Raw genomic sequence first — 17,775 nt, forward strand, 5'->3', positions numbered from 1 at the left:
GCATCTTGGAGTGATGAAGATGATTCCAATGATGAAGATGAAGTAGTTAACCTATGACTCATGGCCACCGAAGAAGAATTCAAAGTATCTTCTAACTCAAATGAATTTAATTTATTTACTTTTGATGAGTTACAAGATGCTTATAATAGGTTGTATTATGGATTTGAGACCATGAATTCTAAATATACGAAATTAAATTCAAAACTCAAAATTAAAGATAAATCGATTTTGAAAATAAAAGTCGATTTTGAAAATCAAAATGAAATTTTGAAAAATGATTTAGAGCTTTCAAAAATAAAAATAAATGATTTAAAAAAAGAAAATTTTGATTTAAAAGTTAAGCTTGAAAACTTAACAAAAAAAAAAGAATTAATTTCTAAAAACGACCTATTATGTTTAAAAATTACAAAATGCTCACATTGTCATTTTCATGGTCACAAGGAACATATTTGTCCTTTTAAGAAAGAAAAACGTTTTAAAATTAGACAAGTATGGGTTCTAAAAGGAATAGGAGACATTGAAACTAACGTTCAAGGATCCAAAGCAATTTGGATACAAAAATCTACTTAAATGTCTCTTGTAGGTGTGTGGGAGCAATGGTGATGATATTCAAGATGCTCTAGTCACACATGAAAAATGAATGGGTAACCTCTAAGCTTAATGCTTTTAATTTTGGTTATTTGATTGCTCATTTGATTTTAATCATGCATGAGTTTTTTTTAAATGATTATGCATTATTGTTTTAATCTCATGTATGTTTAAAAAGGTTTTATGATGAACATTTTAACGTTTTAATGATTTTCAGAATTTTTAGTTCATCATAATAAAATTTTGGTCAAAATTGGTTTTAATGCAAATGATATCTCTCTAACAATTGATACCAAAATTTTAATTTTTTACCTAAATTTAAATGTTTGTGCATGTACTTAAAATTGTATAAGATATCTCTCTAACAATTTATATCAAAAAATTTTTAAATGCATAACATTTTTGAAAAGCTTTATGCATATACACTTAATTTCAATAATTGATATTGCATAAAGTATTTTAGATTTGTATACATTGAATTTCATGTACTACTAATATGTTTGTTATTCTTTGTTGAAATTCAATTTTGTTTAAAGTGTCAAGTTCTTAAAGCTAAATTTTGTTTGAAATGCATTTATTGAGGGGAAGCTTTTGATTTTTCAAATAAATTTTAAATGTCAAATTTATCACTTACTCTCCAATGTTATTTTAGAACTTAAAAGATTGAATTATTTTTTATATAATAAAAAAGGGGGAGAATATGGTTTGAAAATTTTAATTTCTTAATGAAAAATGATTCAATTTTTTAATAAAAAGGGGGAGCTTAACATTTTCATATTTTTTCAACAATTGGTATTATTTTGTCAACAATCGGTATCTTTTTCATTAAACATTTTATTAAGGGAGAGTTTTGCCTAAAACGATTCTTTAAATGTTCTGTTATATAAAAAAAAATGGGGATATTATAGAACTATGTTTCGATATAACAAATTAAGGAAAAATATTTTTGGACTTGAATTGAATTTATTCAAAGTTTTTAAAAGATTTCAAAAATAATTCAAAGTCCATTAAATTCGGATTTGAGCAAAAATACTAAGAAGTACCGATACCGCTTCATGTAGTATCGATACCCATCATGTAGTATCGATACCATCAAGGTAGTACCAATACTACTATGAAGGCTCAAAACATCGAATGAAAAAAGGGTACCGATACCATGCAAGGGTATCAATACAATAGTTCAAAGTAGTACCGATACCCCTTAGGCAATATCGATACTACAAGGCTCCAACTGCTAGTTAAATTTGAATTTAACAAAGATAGTACTGATACCCCTTATTGAGGTACCGATACCCCCTGTTCTGGACAGCCTACTTTTGTAGAAAAATAATCCCCAAATGGCTCCAAAACATCCCCAACGACTATATACGACTTCAAACACATTTCAAGCTATAAATACAAGCTGAGGAAACTTGAAGAAAGAAGAGAACAACTATCCAAGCAATCAAACACAAGAGAAGAGTTTTTCATTCTTATATCATCTTTCTCTTGTAAATATTTTTGTTCTTGTGAGCTTAATTCTTGTAAACACATACCTTAGAGAGGTTTTCTTATTTACATTTCCTTTCATTGTAAAGGGGTTTTGGTTCTAGCTTAGCCTGCTAAAATCTAGGGAAAGATTCTAGTTTAGCCCGTGAAAAACTAGGGAGTTTGTAAAGGTTATCTCTTTGTCATGTAAAAAGAAAGAACAAATTAGTGAATTTGTTGGAAAATCCTTGGTGAGGAGCTAAGGTAGTGGATGTAGATTTGGTTGAGAAGTTGAACCACTATAAATCGATGTGCAATTTTCTATCTTTCAATATCCTTACTCCCTAAACACAAAAATCGACTCGACCCCTCTTGGCGAACCCCTTCGGTTGTCGATTCGAGCTTCCGCAAAATCCCAACAGTTTCGATACTTTATATAAGTATCAATGCTTTTAAACATTCTGTTATGTCTAGCTTCGATACTTTCTGAGAGTTTCGAAACTATGACTCAAAGTTTCGATACACTTGAAAGAGTATCGATATTTCTACCCAAAAAACACGTTTCTACCTAGAAATGAAGAACAAGTATCGATACTAGCCCAATAGTATCGATACTTGACCTGCAGAAGACTTAAAAACAAGCACAAAAATGCAATATCTCACTTCCAAAGACCCTTGTGAGGTCCCCAAACATGCTTAAAGTCTTATGTGTCATAAAAAGGGCATAAATAAGACTTGTATCATGCTTAAAATTCCAAAACATAAAATCTACCATTGATATGCTCAATAAGCTTAATTCTTACCTTCATGATATTCATTACATTAACATGACCCACTAAGAGTATAAATAAGTTGTAAATGTGGATACCTTGATTTCTAGGCTAAAACAAAGTTCCAACTCGTTTTTTTCTTTTGTCTTGGATGCTTCACCCACTTCTTTCATTAATCAAGAAAAGAAAGGGAAGTTTCTAAATAATATATGTTATGAAAATAAGGATTAGAATACTTCCAATAGCTTAAATCCAACAAAAAACAACCTAGAATCCTTGGTTTTATTAAACCTCCCAAAAATCCATTTTAGAAATCATAGAGGAAAATTTGTAAAATGGAACTTAAATTAAAGCTCGAAGGATGGTGATTCATAATCATACCTTGGCTCAAGCTAACCAAGATTGGATTGCTTAAAGATTGGCTCTTGAAAAGAAGGGAAATGAAAAATGCTAGAAGGAAGAACGAAGAAGGAGAAGTGTATTTGGTAAGATTATTGGGGCTTTGATTCACGTGAAGATTTTTAGTTGAAATAAAATGTTAAATTACACTTTAGGTCCCTATACTTTCAAGCCCCTATTAATATCATCACCTTACATAAGTCTTTTGGGCTCAACACAGCCTAAATCCATTTAGTCCTGGTCTAAGATATTTTTAATAATTATTTTAGACGCTAAAATGGGTCTCGGATTGACCCGAACTAATGACTCGAGTTTCGGGCGTTACATTCAATGTAATTTCTTTTTTAACAGCCATGCAAGAACACTTATTTTTTGTTTTTGTCGATGTTGATATTCTTTTATTATTTAATTTTTGCAGATATTATAAGATCCAGTCGTCCATTTCTGGAGGATAAAACAGTAGACGACTTTTTCCAAATTGATGTAAGTGGGATTCTTTAATTTGATCTTCTTATTTCATTTCTTGCTTAAAAAAATGTGGGCTAATTAGATCCTATGGAATCCAACTAAAACTGTAGGCGCGAGTTTGTAGTGGGAAACCGATGACCATAGTTGCTTCCCAGAATAGGTTTTACCCGGCTGGAAAGCGACCGCTTCTGTGTCACTCTCTGTTCACTCTTCTACAGCAGATTAGCAGGGTATTCGATGCTGTAAGTTCCATCGCAACTCTTTGAAGTTGATTAACTTTCCATGAAAGTTTTATTAAGTTTAAAGAACACTAATTTTTCTTGCAGGCATACAAGGCTCTTATGAAAGCTTTCACCGAGCATAATAAAGTAGTAAAATTTTCAATCTAGTTGCTGCATTTTGATATGATTTAGAGCAGTTGGTTTGGAACTCTGACTAGTGTTTATTTTGTTCTACATTTTATGTTTAAATGTTCCTTGTTTATTCATCTTTACTCTGATTTGAGCATTTTTACATTATTTCTGTGCAAGTCAATGACTTCTGGAAAATGCTTAAAAAGCTTGAAAACTACACTTTTTGTTCTAGAATCAAGGCTGGAACAGTAAGCATGAATTTATGCAGGAAATGTTGACATGGCAGTGAGTCTGCAACTTCTAGAGCGTCCACTTAAAAGAATGCATGTTATTGATCAAGAGAGGGAAGACAATGAGTTATGCTTAGGCCATATACTTACCAGATAATAGGTTATGTTTAGCTGTTGTTTTTCCTGTTTCTGTTTTTCCTTGGTGATTTTGTAATATGACTTCCATTGCAAGAAACGTCATCGACTGAATACCGTATTAGAGTTCGAGCCTAATCTTGTCTTTTTTCTCATATAGGTACGTAAATCATGTATTGTATCTTTTGCATTTAACATGTGGGCCATCTCATCCAAATACGGCAACCACCTATATTAATGTAGCAATGATGGAAGAAGGGTTAGGAAATGTTCATGTTGCTCTTCGATATCTCCACGAGGCCGTCAAGTGCAACCAAAGACTACTTGGAGCTGATCATATACAGGTAAACTATCATATTAATAATCGATAACGATCTAATCTGTTTATAAAGTACACGATTAATGTATTTTTGGCGTCTACAGACTGCTGCCAGCTACCATGCCATTGGTATTGCTCTCTCCTTGATGGAAGCCTACTCCTTAAGTGTTCAACATGATCAAACTACACTACAAATATTGCAGGCAAAACTAGGATCTGAGGACCTACGTACACAGGTAATTTGATGTTTGTTTATGATTAAAACCAATGATCACTGGTCTTCTGATAATTTGATAATTTTATGCCTTCTTAAGGATGCGGCTGCATGGCTCGAGTACTTTGAGTCTAAGGCTTTAGAGCAGAAAGAGGTCGCACGGAACGGTACTCCAAAGCCTCATGCATCAATCTCCAGAAAAGGCCATTTAAGGTACAATCTATGAGTAGAATCAATTCGGTTCAAGACATTTCAAAATTTTTAACTCTAGGCTTGAAAGTTTATGTTCTTTACTTGGCTTGTATTCAAAATTTAGCTGTGGAATCACATGTGTTTTTTACCTAAGAAGTATTTACAATAGTTTCGTATTTCGTATCAGTGTATCAGACCTTTTGGATTATATAACCCCAGACTCAGATATGAGAGCAAGAGATGCCCAAAAGAAAGCTCGTGCAAAGGTTAGTTGCCTAACATGTCCTTTTGCTTATTATGTTATCTTCATTGATGATGTATCTGAACAAAGTTTTTTATTTGACGAGCAGATTAGGGGCAAACCAGGCCAAAATTGGGAGACAACCTCAGATGAATATCAGAACGATGAGGTTCCTTCACCGACTTCTCCTGCTATGGAGAATTCTAGTGATAAAGAAAACAAATCTGAAGCTGAGTTCGTGGAATCCGGTAACGAGAAAGCTGATTCACTGCAAGCAGATAAGCTTGTGTTGGTTAAAAATGTTGATCAAGAACAGGATGACATATCAGATGAAGGATGGCAAGAGGCTGTTCCTAAAGGTCGTTCACCTGCAGCTCGTAAATCTTCTTCTTCTTCAAGGAGGCCAAGTTTAGCCAAACTGAATACGAACTTAATGAATGTGTCGCAATCCTCAAGATACCGGGGAAAATCTAATAATTTTACATCTCCAAGAACAAGCCCCAATGAGCCTAAGCTTCAGGTGGACCTAGTCCTTCATCTTCGAAAAAGTTCTTTAAAAGTTCAAGCTTCAGTCCACAAAGTTAAATAATCCGAGCAGCACAGTCAGTGGAGTGGAGAAACTTGTAAATCCAAAATCATCCCCTGGTAGCTCAGCTTCAACCGAACAAGTTACCAAGCTTACTCAAGTAGCTAGTCCAATCAGTGTGCAGGCAACTGGTAAGCTATTCTCCTACAAAGAAGTTGCTTTGCCCCCCCCCCCCGGGACAATGTAAAGGCAGTGGCAGAGCAGTTGCCGAAAGGAAATCCTCTTCCTGATCAAAATGCTCAGGCAAGCCAGGAGACAGCATCAGATGCCACACCACCGAAGGTTGTTAACAAAGAAGTTCCAAAAGCTTGGCTGGAAAAGGGGGCACTGCAGTTGAAGACATAAAAATAGAAGTTGAGACAGTAGAAGTCAAAAGTAGTTTTGAAACCACAAAAAATGATGCGGATTCTGGTTTTTGCAAGGAGTCAAATACTGCTAGTTCAAAAATCAAAGCATCGGATACTGGAGATAAATGCCAAGTTATATGGTCCAACTTAGAACCTTCGGTTGTTGTAAATGAAAATGCAGCTCAATTACCAGCGAACGAGGCCTCTAATCCCTCAGGAAAAGTGTTTGATGAAGATCCACAAGAGCTACCAGTTGAAGATAGTGTTAAGCAGTTTCTAGTTGAAGGCGAAAAGTCGGATGAAGCAGAGATTGGTAAAGAGACTAAAAAGAAACTTTTTGCAGCTGCACCCCCATTTAATCCATCAACAATTCCAGTTTTTAGCTCAGTTACAGTTCCTGGTTTCAGGGATCCCGGAGGACTCCTGCTCCCTCCAGTGCATATACCTCCAATGCTTCAACTTCAAGTTAACTCTGGCCGTAGATCACCTCATCAATCTGCAACGGCTCGAGTTCCATATGGACCTAGGCTCTCTGGAGGCTTTAACAGATCCGGAAATCGTTTTCCACGAAACAAATCTAGCTACCACAGCAGTGAACCTTCTGGAGAAGGGAACCTGTACAGTCCTCCGAGAATAATGAACCTACATGCAGCTGAATTTGTATCTGGACAACCTTGGTTGGTTCCTAATGGTTACCCTGTCTCTCCAAATAGTATGCCAATTTCGCCAAATGATTATCCCGTGCTCCCAATGACGCTAAATGGTGTTTCCGTGACTCAAAATGGATACCTCACAACCCCTATAGAAACAGCAGAATCACCAGCTGTTGTAACTGATGACATTGGAGCTGAAAACAAAAGTGAAGCAGTACCAGTGGAGCAGACTCCAGAGATTTCCTCCACAGAAGTCATAGGTGAAAACCATTCAAGCGAGCAGAAACCATCGAAAGATCAATCTTTTGACAATGAAAACAAGCTTCCTGAAAATGAAGGAAAGCTTACAGATGTGGTTCCTTTGACCGGTAGTGTTACTTCAGGAAAAGAAGCTTACAGTGAAATACAAGTTGATGCGACATTAGGCAAATGCTGGGGAGATTACATCGATGGTGAAGCCGAGATTCTTGAGGTTACAAGTTGAAGAAACAATACTTTTTGGATATCGAATGATTTGTCCAATAAGCGCTAGAGTTACAGGAGACAAGTAGAGATAAACTATGTAGAGCCAGTAGAGAAAGTGCAACAATGAGGAAGTTTATTCTGCTCAGTACAGAACATGTTTGACAGTACTGGTTAAACCGAGGCAGTTCGAATAATTTGTGATTCAGTTTGATTTCGCCACACAAGGAGGCTTGCTGACAGACTGGTATGCGGACGTACCATGACTATTTTCCGTTGAGTAGTTGGTTGATGACTAGTATTTTTTGCCCTTTTGTACCCAATTTTTTTGTTATTTTTCTGCCATCACACTTTATTGGATGTCAATGGAGACATGAAACAGTGGAATGTTTGTACGGTTGGGGAAAACGGGCTATTTCCCACACGAATGTAGTTTTAAAATTGACCTAAAATGTCAAGATTAAAACCACCAAAGGTTGCACAGCATAAACCTGTCAAACTATTGAATATTGAAACACAATGGAAAAGAACCGAATAAAAAACAATAAAGGAGAGAACACACCAAATTTACGAGGTTCGACGAGAATATCGTCTACTCCTCGGGCACCACACCGGATGATAACTTCACTATATCGCCAATATTACAACAAATGGACTTCTTTGGAATTCCCAAAGTGGGAGAATGAAGAATACAAGAGGAAGAGAGAACTTGTTTTTGGGATGATTTCTAATGGAAATACTTAGGCCTATTTATAGTTGAGTTTCAAGAACAATATGTTCAAAGTTTGGCCACCTACCAAAGAATTTTCCAATGTGTACAAGTTAGCCACCAAATATGAAATTCACATGTTCAAAGTTTGGCCATCAACTAAGATGAAATTTCCAATAAGTTGCTCACCAACCAAGATGAAATTTCCAACTTGTCAACTTAATTTCTAGACAAATCTAACAAATCTCCACATTGGCTTGAAATTACCAAGCCTACTCAACTTCTTCAACTCCCCAAATTTGTAGTGCCTCTAATTGCGCTCACAAGCGCCATACACCCGAAGGTGTTCATACTTTCAGGATGTTAATCAAGTTCAAACAATGATTGAACTTGATTACTGTTACCACCTTGGTCATCATATCTGCAGGATTTTCTGAAGTAGAATCTTTCCTTCTTCAAAGATCTCTCGCACAAAGTGATACCTCACGTCGATATGCTTAGTCCTTGAATGGTAGACTTGATTTTTCGCTAAGTGAATAGCGCTCTGACTGTCACAATAGAGACTAATGTGACTTTGAACAACTCCCAAGTCTTCCATCAACCCCGTTAAGCCAAATTGTTTCCTTTACAGCCTCTGAAACTGCCATGTCTTCTGCCTCTGTAGTAGACAAGGCCACCGTAGATTGCAATATAGACTTCCAACTTACTGGGGCTTTAGCAAGAGTAAACAAATAGCCAGTAGTTGATCGACGCTTATCCAAATCACCAGCATAATCGAAATCAACATATCCAACCATACACTGACCAAGTGCTTCATCCTGTTCAAAAACTAAACCAACATCCACGGTTTGTTGGAGATACCGTAGAATCCATTTCACAGCTTGCCAATGTCCTTCTCCAGGATCATGCATGTACATGCTCACAACTCCAACTGCTTGTGAAATGTCAGGACGCGTACACACCATTACATACATCAAGCTCCCAACTGCATTAGCATATGGAAATTTTGCCATATACACTCGTTCTTCGTTAGTTTTAGGAGATAATTGAGAACTAAGTTTCAAATGAGAAGCCATTGGGATACTTACATGTTTGGTATTTTCATTCATGCCAAAACATTGTAATACCTTTCTCAGATACTGCTTCTGTGTTAAACAAAGCTTCCCTCTCTGTCTATCTCTGCTTATCTCCATACCAAGAATCTTCTTGGCCTCACCTAGATCTTTCATCTCAAACTCTTGATTCAACTGAGCCTTTAATTTGTCTATCTCCTTTCGACTCTTTGAAGCGATCAACATATCGTCAACGTACAAGAGAAGATAAATGAAAGATCCATCTTTGAGCTTTTGCAAATACACACAATGATCATATTTGCTTCTAGTATACTTTTGCCTCCTCATAAAGCTATCAAATCGCTTGTACCACTGCCTCGGAGATTGCTTCAATCCATATAGCGATTTGTTTAGCTTACAAACCCATTTCTCACAACCACCATCTTTGTATCCTTCTGGTTGTGTCATATAGATCTCCTCTTCTAAATCACCGTCCAAGAAAGCCGTCTTTACATCAAGTTGAGCTAGCTCCAAATTCAATTATGCTACCAAGGCCAACAATATTCTAATGGAGGAATGCTTCACAACATGGGAAAATACTTCATTGTAGTCGATTCCCTCCTTTTGAGCGTAGCCTTTAGCTACCAACCGTGCCTTGTAGCGAACATCTTTCTTGTTATGAGATCCATCTTTCTTTACAAATACCCACTTGCATCCAATGGCTCTTTTACCTTTCGGTAATTGTGCCAGTTTCCAAGTGTCGTTCTTTTAGAGAGATTGCATTTCTTCATCCATGACACTTTTCCACTTATCACTTTCCAAGCTTTGTATTGCTTCTTGGTAAGTGATAGGGATATCATCATCAACAACTGGAAGAGTATAGGCCACCATATCAACAAATCGAGCAGGTCTACGAATTTCTCTCCTTGGCCTTGTAACTGCAAGTGTTTCTGGTGTCTCCAATGGTTCTTGGGTTTGAACCTCTTCATCTTCTGATTCTTCTATTGGAGTTGAAGAATCAGCTGCATCAACTTCTAGGATCATCATCTGCTGAAACTCCACCTGTTTTGGAGTATGCTCCACTTGCTGCGGAGTACTACTTGTCTGGACAGCTTCACTTGTTACCTTCTTTACTAGGGCAGATTCATCAAAGGTAACATCTCTGCTACAAATTACCTTCTTGGTGTCTAAACACCAAAGGCGGAATCCCTTCACTCCATGGGTGATTCTCATAAAGAGAGCCTTCTTTGCTCTCGGATCAAGCTTGGATTCCTTCACATGATAATAGTGGATCCAAATACATGTAAGGAATCATAATCAGTAGCAGTTTTCAGACCATACCTCCAATGGTGTTTTTCCTCCTATCGCTGATGACGGCAGACGATTAATGAGATGGCCAGCATATGTCACAGCCTCAGCCCAAAATGCCTTGCCTAACCCAGCATTAGACAACATACATCGAACTTTCTCCAATAGTGTTCGATTCATACGCTCTGCCACCCCATTCTGTTGTGGTATATGTCTAACAGTGAAGTGTCGAACAATACCATACTCATGGCAAACGTCAAAGAATAGGTCACTTTTATATTCCTCTCCATTGTCCGTTTTAAGACGTTTGATCTTTCTACCAGTCTGGTTCTCGATCATATTTTTCCATTTCAGGAAAATTTGAAGCACTTCATCTTTAGACTTCATCAGATACACCCAAACTCTTCTAGAAAAGTCATCTACAAAAGTTACAAAATAATAGTTTCCTCCCAAAGACGATCTCTTTGAAGGACCCCATACATCTGAGTGAATACAATCTACAATACCTTTTGTATTATGTATAGTGGTGCCAAACTTCACTCTCTTCTGCTTTCCCAGAACATAATGCTCGCAAAAGTTCAATTTGCAAGCCTTTGCACCTTTCAACAATCCTTTCTTTGCCATAATTTACAAGGATTTCTCTCCAGCATGTCCCAACCGCATATGCCACAACTGGGTTGCGTCCAAATCATCACCTCCGGAAGCTGCTGCAATTGCTCCAATAATTGTACTACCTTGGTAGTAATACAAATTATTTTTCCTGATGCCCTTCATCATCACAAGTGCGCCATATGTGACTTTTAAAAGTCCATCTCTCATAGTGACTACTGAGCCTTTGGATTCTAAGGCTCCCAACGAGATGAGATTTTTCTTCAAACTGGGCACGTATCGGACATCCGTCAGAACTCTGGTTGATCCATCTTGATTCTTCAATCGAATTGAACCTATCCCAACAGTTTTATAGGCATTGTCATTGCCCATATAAACAACTCCTGCATTTAGTTCCACTAAATCGGAGAACCACTCCCGATTAGGGGACATATGATAGGTGCAACTCAAATCTAATATCCACTCATCGGAATGGAATGTTGTTGAAGAAGCAACCAATGATATGTCAGAGTCATGTGCATCATGCTCTGCAACACATGCATCTGGAGCAGCTTTTCCTTTCTTCTTCAGCTTCGGACAATCTTTCTTCCAATGGCCTTTCTCATGACAAAAGGCACATTCATCTTTTCCCAGTCTGGACTTCGACTTTGATCTCCCTCTCCACTTTAGCTTTTGACTTTTCGAGCGACCTCTTGCCACCATGGCCTCTGCTGCTTCGTACTTGCACTCCTTCTTGGTTTTCTTCCTGAGTTCATAACTATACAAAGCAGCAGTTACATCTTTAAGGGTAACATTATCCTTACCATGAAGTAACGTTGTCTCAAGGTGCTCAAATTCATTTGGAAGAGATGACAACAACATCAAAGCCAAATCTTCATTTTTGAAGATTTCATCCATGCCCAATAAGTCTTCCACTAGCTCATTGAACGCAGTGATGTGTTCATTCATACTGGTGCCTGGTTGATAATCAAATCTGAACAATCTTTTCTTCATGTGGAGACGATTCTGAGAGCTTTTCTTCAGGAATTTTTCCTCCAAAGCTTTCCACATCTTACTTGCAGAAGTCTCGTTCTTGTAGCCATGCTTCTGCTCCCTGGAAAGACAAGATCGAATCGTGTGCACGCCAAACTTGATGTTCCCCATTCTTTCTCCTCCATATATTCGGGCTTTTCTTCCTTGGCGATATCTAGACCTTGTTGGAATAAAGCGTCTAACACCTCGCTTGCCACATGCCAAAATACCGGATCCATCGAACAACTCCACCGAGAAATTTGCATTTGACATCACCCTCCTCACCGGTCCAGATGAAGAGCTTGATGTCTCAACTGATCCGTATTTTGGCATTTTAATTCTAACGAACAATATTCAATATCACGAACTGTATCTTTTCAGCAACGGAACCACCAGGATAACCTCAACCAAAGCTCTGATACCAATTGTTGGGGAAAACGGGTTATTTCTCACACGAATGTAGTTTTAAAATTGACCTAAAATGTCAAGATTAAAACCACCAAAGGTTGCACAGCGGATAAACCTGTCAAACTATTGAATATTGAAACACAATGGAAAAGAACCGAATAAAAAACAATAAAGGAGAGAACACATCAAATTTACGAGGTTCGACGAGAATATCGTCTACTCCTCGGGCACCACACCGGATGATAACTTCACTATATCGCCAATATTACAACAAATGGAATTCTTTGGAATTCCCAAAGTGGGAGAATGAAGAATACAAGAGGAATAGAGAACTTGTTTTTGGGATGATTTCTAATGGAAATACTTAGGCCTATTTATAGTTGAGTTTCAAGAACAATATGTTCAAAGTTTGGCCACCTACCAAAGAATTTTTCAATGTGTACAAGTTAGCCACCAAATATGAAATTCACATGTTCAAAGTTTGGCCACCAACCAAGATGAAATTTCCAATAAGTTAGCCACCAACCAAGATGAAATTTCCAACTTGTCAACTTAATTTCTAGACAAATCTAACATGTAGCTTTCTAACAATAATGCAATAGCCATATTCTGCTCGGCTTTCTGGCATTAAAGTGCATGTACTCCGCGAACAACAAAGACAGTTCTACCTAGCTCTAAGTTGCCTAATATATGCAGGTTACCGGTGATGGTTACAGCGAGCTGCGGCAGCACCACGAGCGACCCGGGAACAATGAAATGCAAGAAAAAACTGATGCTCGTGCACTGCAGTTTCAAATGCATCAGGTTTCCACTGCTCTGGCATTCAAAGTTTAACAACATTTCATATATGTCTATAGAGTGCAGTAGTGCACATCTTATTTTCTTGACATGTTTTAATTATTTTCATGTGTGTTATGTTTCAATCCTTTCATGATTTGCATGTGTAGTTTTACAAAACAATTCAATTTTAACTATAAATTATTTATTTAAGAAACATGTTCTCAATTTCATTTATTTGAAAATTATCCTTTGCACTTGTCATTTATTAATTTAAATATTATGTTAAAAGATAGTCATAATATTTGAGAAAATACAATAATAACAATAATAAATCATTTATTTTACATATATTTTAAATATATAAAAATTTGAGAACTTAAATACTTTCATATAAATTAATCCATACAACAAAAGCACTCAAACATGATATTTATACTTGTATAAAATTCGAACGTCTCAACCCTACCAGCTCAACTAAATTATCATCGACATAAAATCATAGTTTAAACTCTTAATTATGAGATGGAAACAGCACCAAGTTAAGTAAGATTAGGGAGATATGTTAATCAAGCCGGTTAAAGCCGGCAAATTTACATTTCATCTGCTAAGACGGTTAATACTCATTGGATCACCCACACAACCTTCCAAAAGTCGTAATTTTTTTATAAACATCTCCTCTCGTCATCCCTTTAAATCCCTCTTCATTGGAGGACTCAGTCATATCTCTTCCGATTTTGTTTTTCTCTCTCGTTCCAAATACGTAGTTGATCGAATCAGCACTTTCATGGCGAAATTACCACACAAAACCACAGCACAAAACAGTACTACCACTGCCAGTAATGGTGTTACTAAGGTGAAGAGAACTAGGAGAAGTGTTCCAAGAGACTCACCTCCTCAACGCAGCTCCATTTATCGAGGGGTCACCAGGCAAGTTATTTTTACTTTTTCATGTATTTATGTATGTATGTGCTTTGAGTTCTTGCTTGTTAACCATGTTTGAGTGTTGCAGACATAGATGGACAGGTCGATATGAAGCTCATCTATGGGACAAGAACTGCTGGAACGAATCACAAAACAAGAAAGGACGTCAAGGTTCATTAACTTTTTTCTGTTATCTTTTCTTTTTTATCATAATTGAATTATATCATAAGCTGATTAAGTTTTAAATTTCTGCTGGTGTTGCTGTGGTCTGGTGCTGCTATTCGTAAACACACCAAGCAGTTTATCTTGGTATGTTAAATACTACTCCTAGGGTTAATTTTAATAGTAATTTTTGTGCTATGGGATTGAGATTTTAGATGATATTTGGGAAAATTTCATTACTTTTCTTCAGGTGCTTATGGTGATGAAGAAGCAGCGGCACATGCTTATGATTTAGCAGCACTCAAATATTGGGGTCCAGATACCATACTTAACTTTCCGGTAATCTCATCTCTTATATATATAAGGTTTTTGGGAAGATTGAGGAAGAAGACTTATTTAGCATCAACAATGCAGTTATCAACGTACGAGAAGCAGTTGAAAGAAACGGAGAACCAGTCGAGAGAAGAGTATATCGGATCATTGAGAAGGTGAAATTACAGACTGATCCATTGGATTAATTTACTTCATCAATATCTTGATTGATGGTTTGAGTTAAATAATTGTATTTGATCTTGAATTTGCAGGAAATCTAGTGGTTTCTCTAGGGGAGTCTCGAAATACAGAGGCGTTGCTAGGTAGATACTCATAACTCATCTTTTTGTTCATCAATTTCGTCTCGATCAATTGACATAAAATTAAGTCATAAGATGAAGGATTCGATTCGGATCGACCATCTACGACATCTCGAATGCAACATCATCATGTTACAAATTTATGTCATTCATTTGTTTCTTCTCAATGTCAAATGACCAGACATCATCACAATGGTAGATGGGAGGCTCGCATTGGGAGAGTGTTTGGAAACAAGTACCTTTATCTTGGGACATATGGTATGTCGAACCACTCCTTTGTCTTCTTCATCTTGTCTTTTTCATCCTTGTAAGAAAGCAAAACGTTAAAAAATGTTTACGTGATCATGATCTGGTTCACAGTCAACACTTTTCTTGTTGGCAGTTTCATGGCGTTTCTGAAATGGACATTCACCTATGGTTGTGCTTTTGCATTAATGTCTTCATCTCATTTTTCTGCCCAATGGCAAAGGCTAACTCCCTTTTTAGGTTCATTGACTAAAATACTCCAAAAATCAATACTGAAAACGACATGTTGGCTAATCAAAACCATTAACGTTGTTTTCAAACGAACATTGATTGATCATAATCTTATCTGTTTTAGGGATGAACCGAAGGCCAGGTGGGATGGCCGCCCTAGAATTTTTAAACTTTCATATAATATAATTATTTTTTTATATTTTTTTTGTTGAAGATCTAATTTCGCCCCTTAAATTTTATAATTACGTACCTTTAATTTATAATATTAATGTTCATTTGATATAAAATTCTTCGTTCATTTCTGATATGTTCATTGGCTTTTCTGCAGCTACTCAGGAAGAAGCTGCTACAGCATATGATATGGCTGCTATAGAGTACCGAGGATTAAATGCAGTGACAAACTTTGATTTAAGCCGTTACATCAAATGGCTTAAGCCTAACCAAATGAACGCAGAAAATAACCCTAACCCTAACGTGATAGACACTACAACTACTACACCAATGGCAACACCAAATCCTGATCTAATCTTCTTGAACAACAACCAGCAGCTTCAACCATCCAGTGTACCTAGTGAAACCTTGTTGACTCAGACCCGGCCCGTGACTGCCACATCGGCCCTAGGGCTTCTCCTTCAATCCTCGAAATTCAAGGAGATGATGGACATGACATCGGCTTCTGCTACCGATAACCAATGCCAGTCGACACCGGCTGTACCAGAACCGGTGCAGTGCAGATTCCCCGAAGACGTACAAACGTACTTCGAATGTCAAGATCCGAACTGTTACGGAAATGGTGACGAACTCCTTTTCGGCGAGATCAACTCCTTCGGACCACCAATGTTCCGGTGCGACCAGCTTGATGCCTAGAGGAGTACAAGAATTTTAGTGCTTGATGACATCTCTAGCTTTTTTATATATTTATTATTTTTTGAAGAGATTTTGTTTATTATTATTCAGATATGAACCAATAAAGATGCATGTGTAGATGCTTTGTGAATACGAGAGCAATAAAGAAATAATCATTTGTATTTTTTTCTATAAATAAGAATTATAGGGAAAAAAACAATTTGATGTTCTTTTTACATTTTATAATGCAGATTTACTGAGTATGTATTATGATTTGGAAAATACTTGACAAGCATTTCGAAAATGAATAAATGATCCTCTCAACAAAATAATAATAATCTTCAAATTTATCATTTTTTTCAATATGTTATATAATAAATTAAATAAAATGTACATTTAATTTAGGGTAAACTGCGCATTTGGTACTTAAACTACCAGTTTTTGTTTGTTTTAATACTTAAACTTTTGATTTTTCAAAATCATACCTAAAATTTAGTTTTTTTTATTATAGTACCCTCGTTTAAAACTTAACGTTAAATTTTGAAAAAATTTAAAGTTTAGGTACTAAACGCATTAAGTTTTTAACGGTAGGGTACTAAAATGAAATAAAAACTAAACGTTAGATATGATTTTGAAATAATTAAAAATTTAAATATTAAAACAGATAAAAATTAATAGTTTAGGTACTATATTATATACGTAATTTACCATATAATTTATTGTTCCTTGCAACAAGCTGATATCGTTCCAAACAAAAAAAAAATGGAGTTGGATTTGTGGAGTGTAGCAATCCATCCGTTCAAAGCAATCAATAAAAGCCCCATAGAGACAAAAAGTGAAAAAAAAGTGAATTTACGACAGTTGGTCATAGGGAGGGGATACGTGAAATCCGGGGTGTTTTTCCTTACAATTCTTAGACCCGAATGACCGAACAACAACCCTCTGATGTTTGGATTGGTCCAAGAGAGATATGTGCATAGGACCAAATCCGATGGATTTCGATCTTATCTGACTTGATCGGGACGGATTTAAAAAAAAGGGTCGGTCAAGTTTTTTAATGTTATTTTTGAATCATTACGAGTTTGAGTTTAGGGTGAAAGATATCTAACCCGATCTGACCAAAAAATTATCATTTTACTTTGCAATAATACTCTTCTATATATTATTTTCTTTTAATTAAATCCTTATTTTTATTGAATAAAATTATTTTTTAATAAGTATATTATTTCGAATCGGGTCAGATTCGGGTTAGATAGAAGGTGTATATTTTTCGGCTCGGGTGGACAGAAAATCCGACTCGACCCATGCCTATCCCTTCATGATGAGACCCCAAAAAAGTAAAGGATAAATTAAGCATTTAGTACTTACACTATCAGTTTTTATTCATTTAGTATTTTAATTTTTAATTTTTTTCAAAATCATATATAATATTTAGT

General features: G+C 36.3%; 2 protein-coding genes across 2 annotated transcripts; both read left to right on the forward strand.

Annotated features, from left to right (window-relative positions):
• Positions 1-4,576: 4,576 nt before the first annotated feature.
• Positions 4,577-13,355, forward strand: LOC120161180 (protein TSS-like). Its single transcript, XM_039171447.1, has 8 exons — positions 4,577-4,754; positions 4,834-4,965; positions 5,044-5,156; positions 5,323-5,401; positions 5,486-5,956; positions 6,152-6,244; positions 6,385-7,434; positions 13,218-13,355. The coding sequence occupies exons 1-8, from the start codon at positions 4,656-4,658 to the stop codon at positions 13,353-13,355; spliced, it is 2,175 nt and encodes a 724-aa protein (XP_039027378.1). The 5' UTR covers positions 4,577-4,655.
• Positions 13,356-14,046: 691 nt separating this feature from the next.
• LOC120161906 (AP2-like ethylene-responsive transcription factor At1g16060) lies at positions 14,047-16,441 on the forward strand. Its single transcript, XM_039172115.1, has 8 exons — positions 14,047-14,228; positions 14,311-14,393; positions 14,523-14,531; positions 14,635-14,723; positions 14,799-14,872; positions 14,969-15,019; positions 15,198-15,274; positions 15,822-16,441. The coding sequence occupies exons 1-8, from the start codon at positions 14,086-14,088 to the stop codon at positions 16,358-16,360; spliced, it is 1,065 nt and encodes a 354-aa protein (XP_039028046.1). The 5' UTR covers positions 14,047-14,085; the 3' UTR covers positions 16,361-16,441.
• Positions 16,442-17,775: the final 1,334 nt, after the last annotated feature.

Source organism: Hibiscus syriacus, unplaced genomic scaffold, assembly GCF_006381635.1.
Source record: "Hibiscus syriacus cultivar Baekdansim isolate YM2019G1 unplaced genomic scaffold, ASM638163v2 tig00002880_pilon, whole genome shotgun sequence".
In the NCBI taxonomy this organism is placed as follows: domain Eukaryota; kingdom Viridiplantae; phylum Streptophyta; class Magnoliopsida; order Malvales; family Malvaceae; genus Hibiscus; species Hibiscus syriacus.

Bases quoted from the DNA above. Each gene is read 5' to 3' on its own strand.
- LOC120161180 (XM_039171447.1), top strand. From the start codon at position 4,656: ATGATGGAAGAAGGGTTAGGAAATGTTCATGTTGCTCTTCGATATCTC. The intron at 4,966-5,043 runs GTAATTTGATGT...TGCCTTCTTAAG, and splicing joins CTGAGGACCTACGTACACAG to GATGCGGCTGCATGGCTCGA. The intron at 6,245-6,384 runs GTTGTTAACAAA...GGTTTTTGCAAG, and splicing joins CAGATGCCACACCACCGAAG to GAGTCAAATACTGCTAGTTC.
- LOC120161906 (XM_039172115.1), top strand. From the start codon at position 14,086: ATGGCGAAATTACCACACAAAACCACAGCACAAAACAGTACTACCACT. The intron at 14,873-14,968 runs GTGAAATTACAG...TTGAATTTGCAG, and splicing joins TATATCGGATCATTGAGAAG to GAAATCTAGTGGTTTCTCTA. The intron at 15,020-15,197 runs GTAGATACTCAT...TCAAATGACCAG, and splicing joins AAATACAGAGGCGTTGCTAG to ACATCATCACAATGGTAGAT.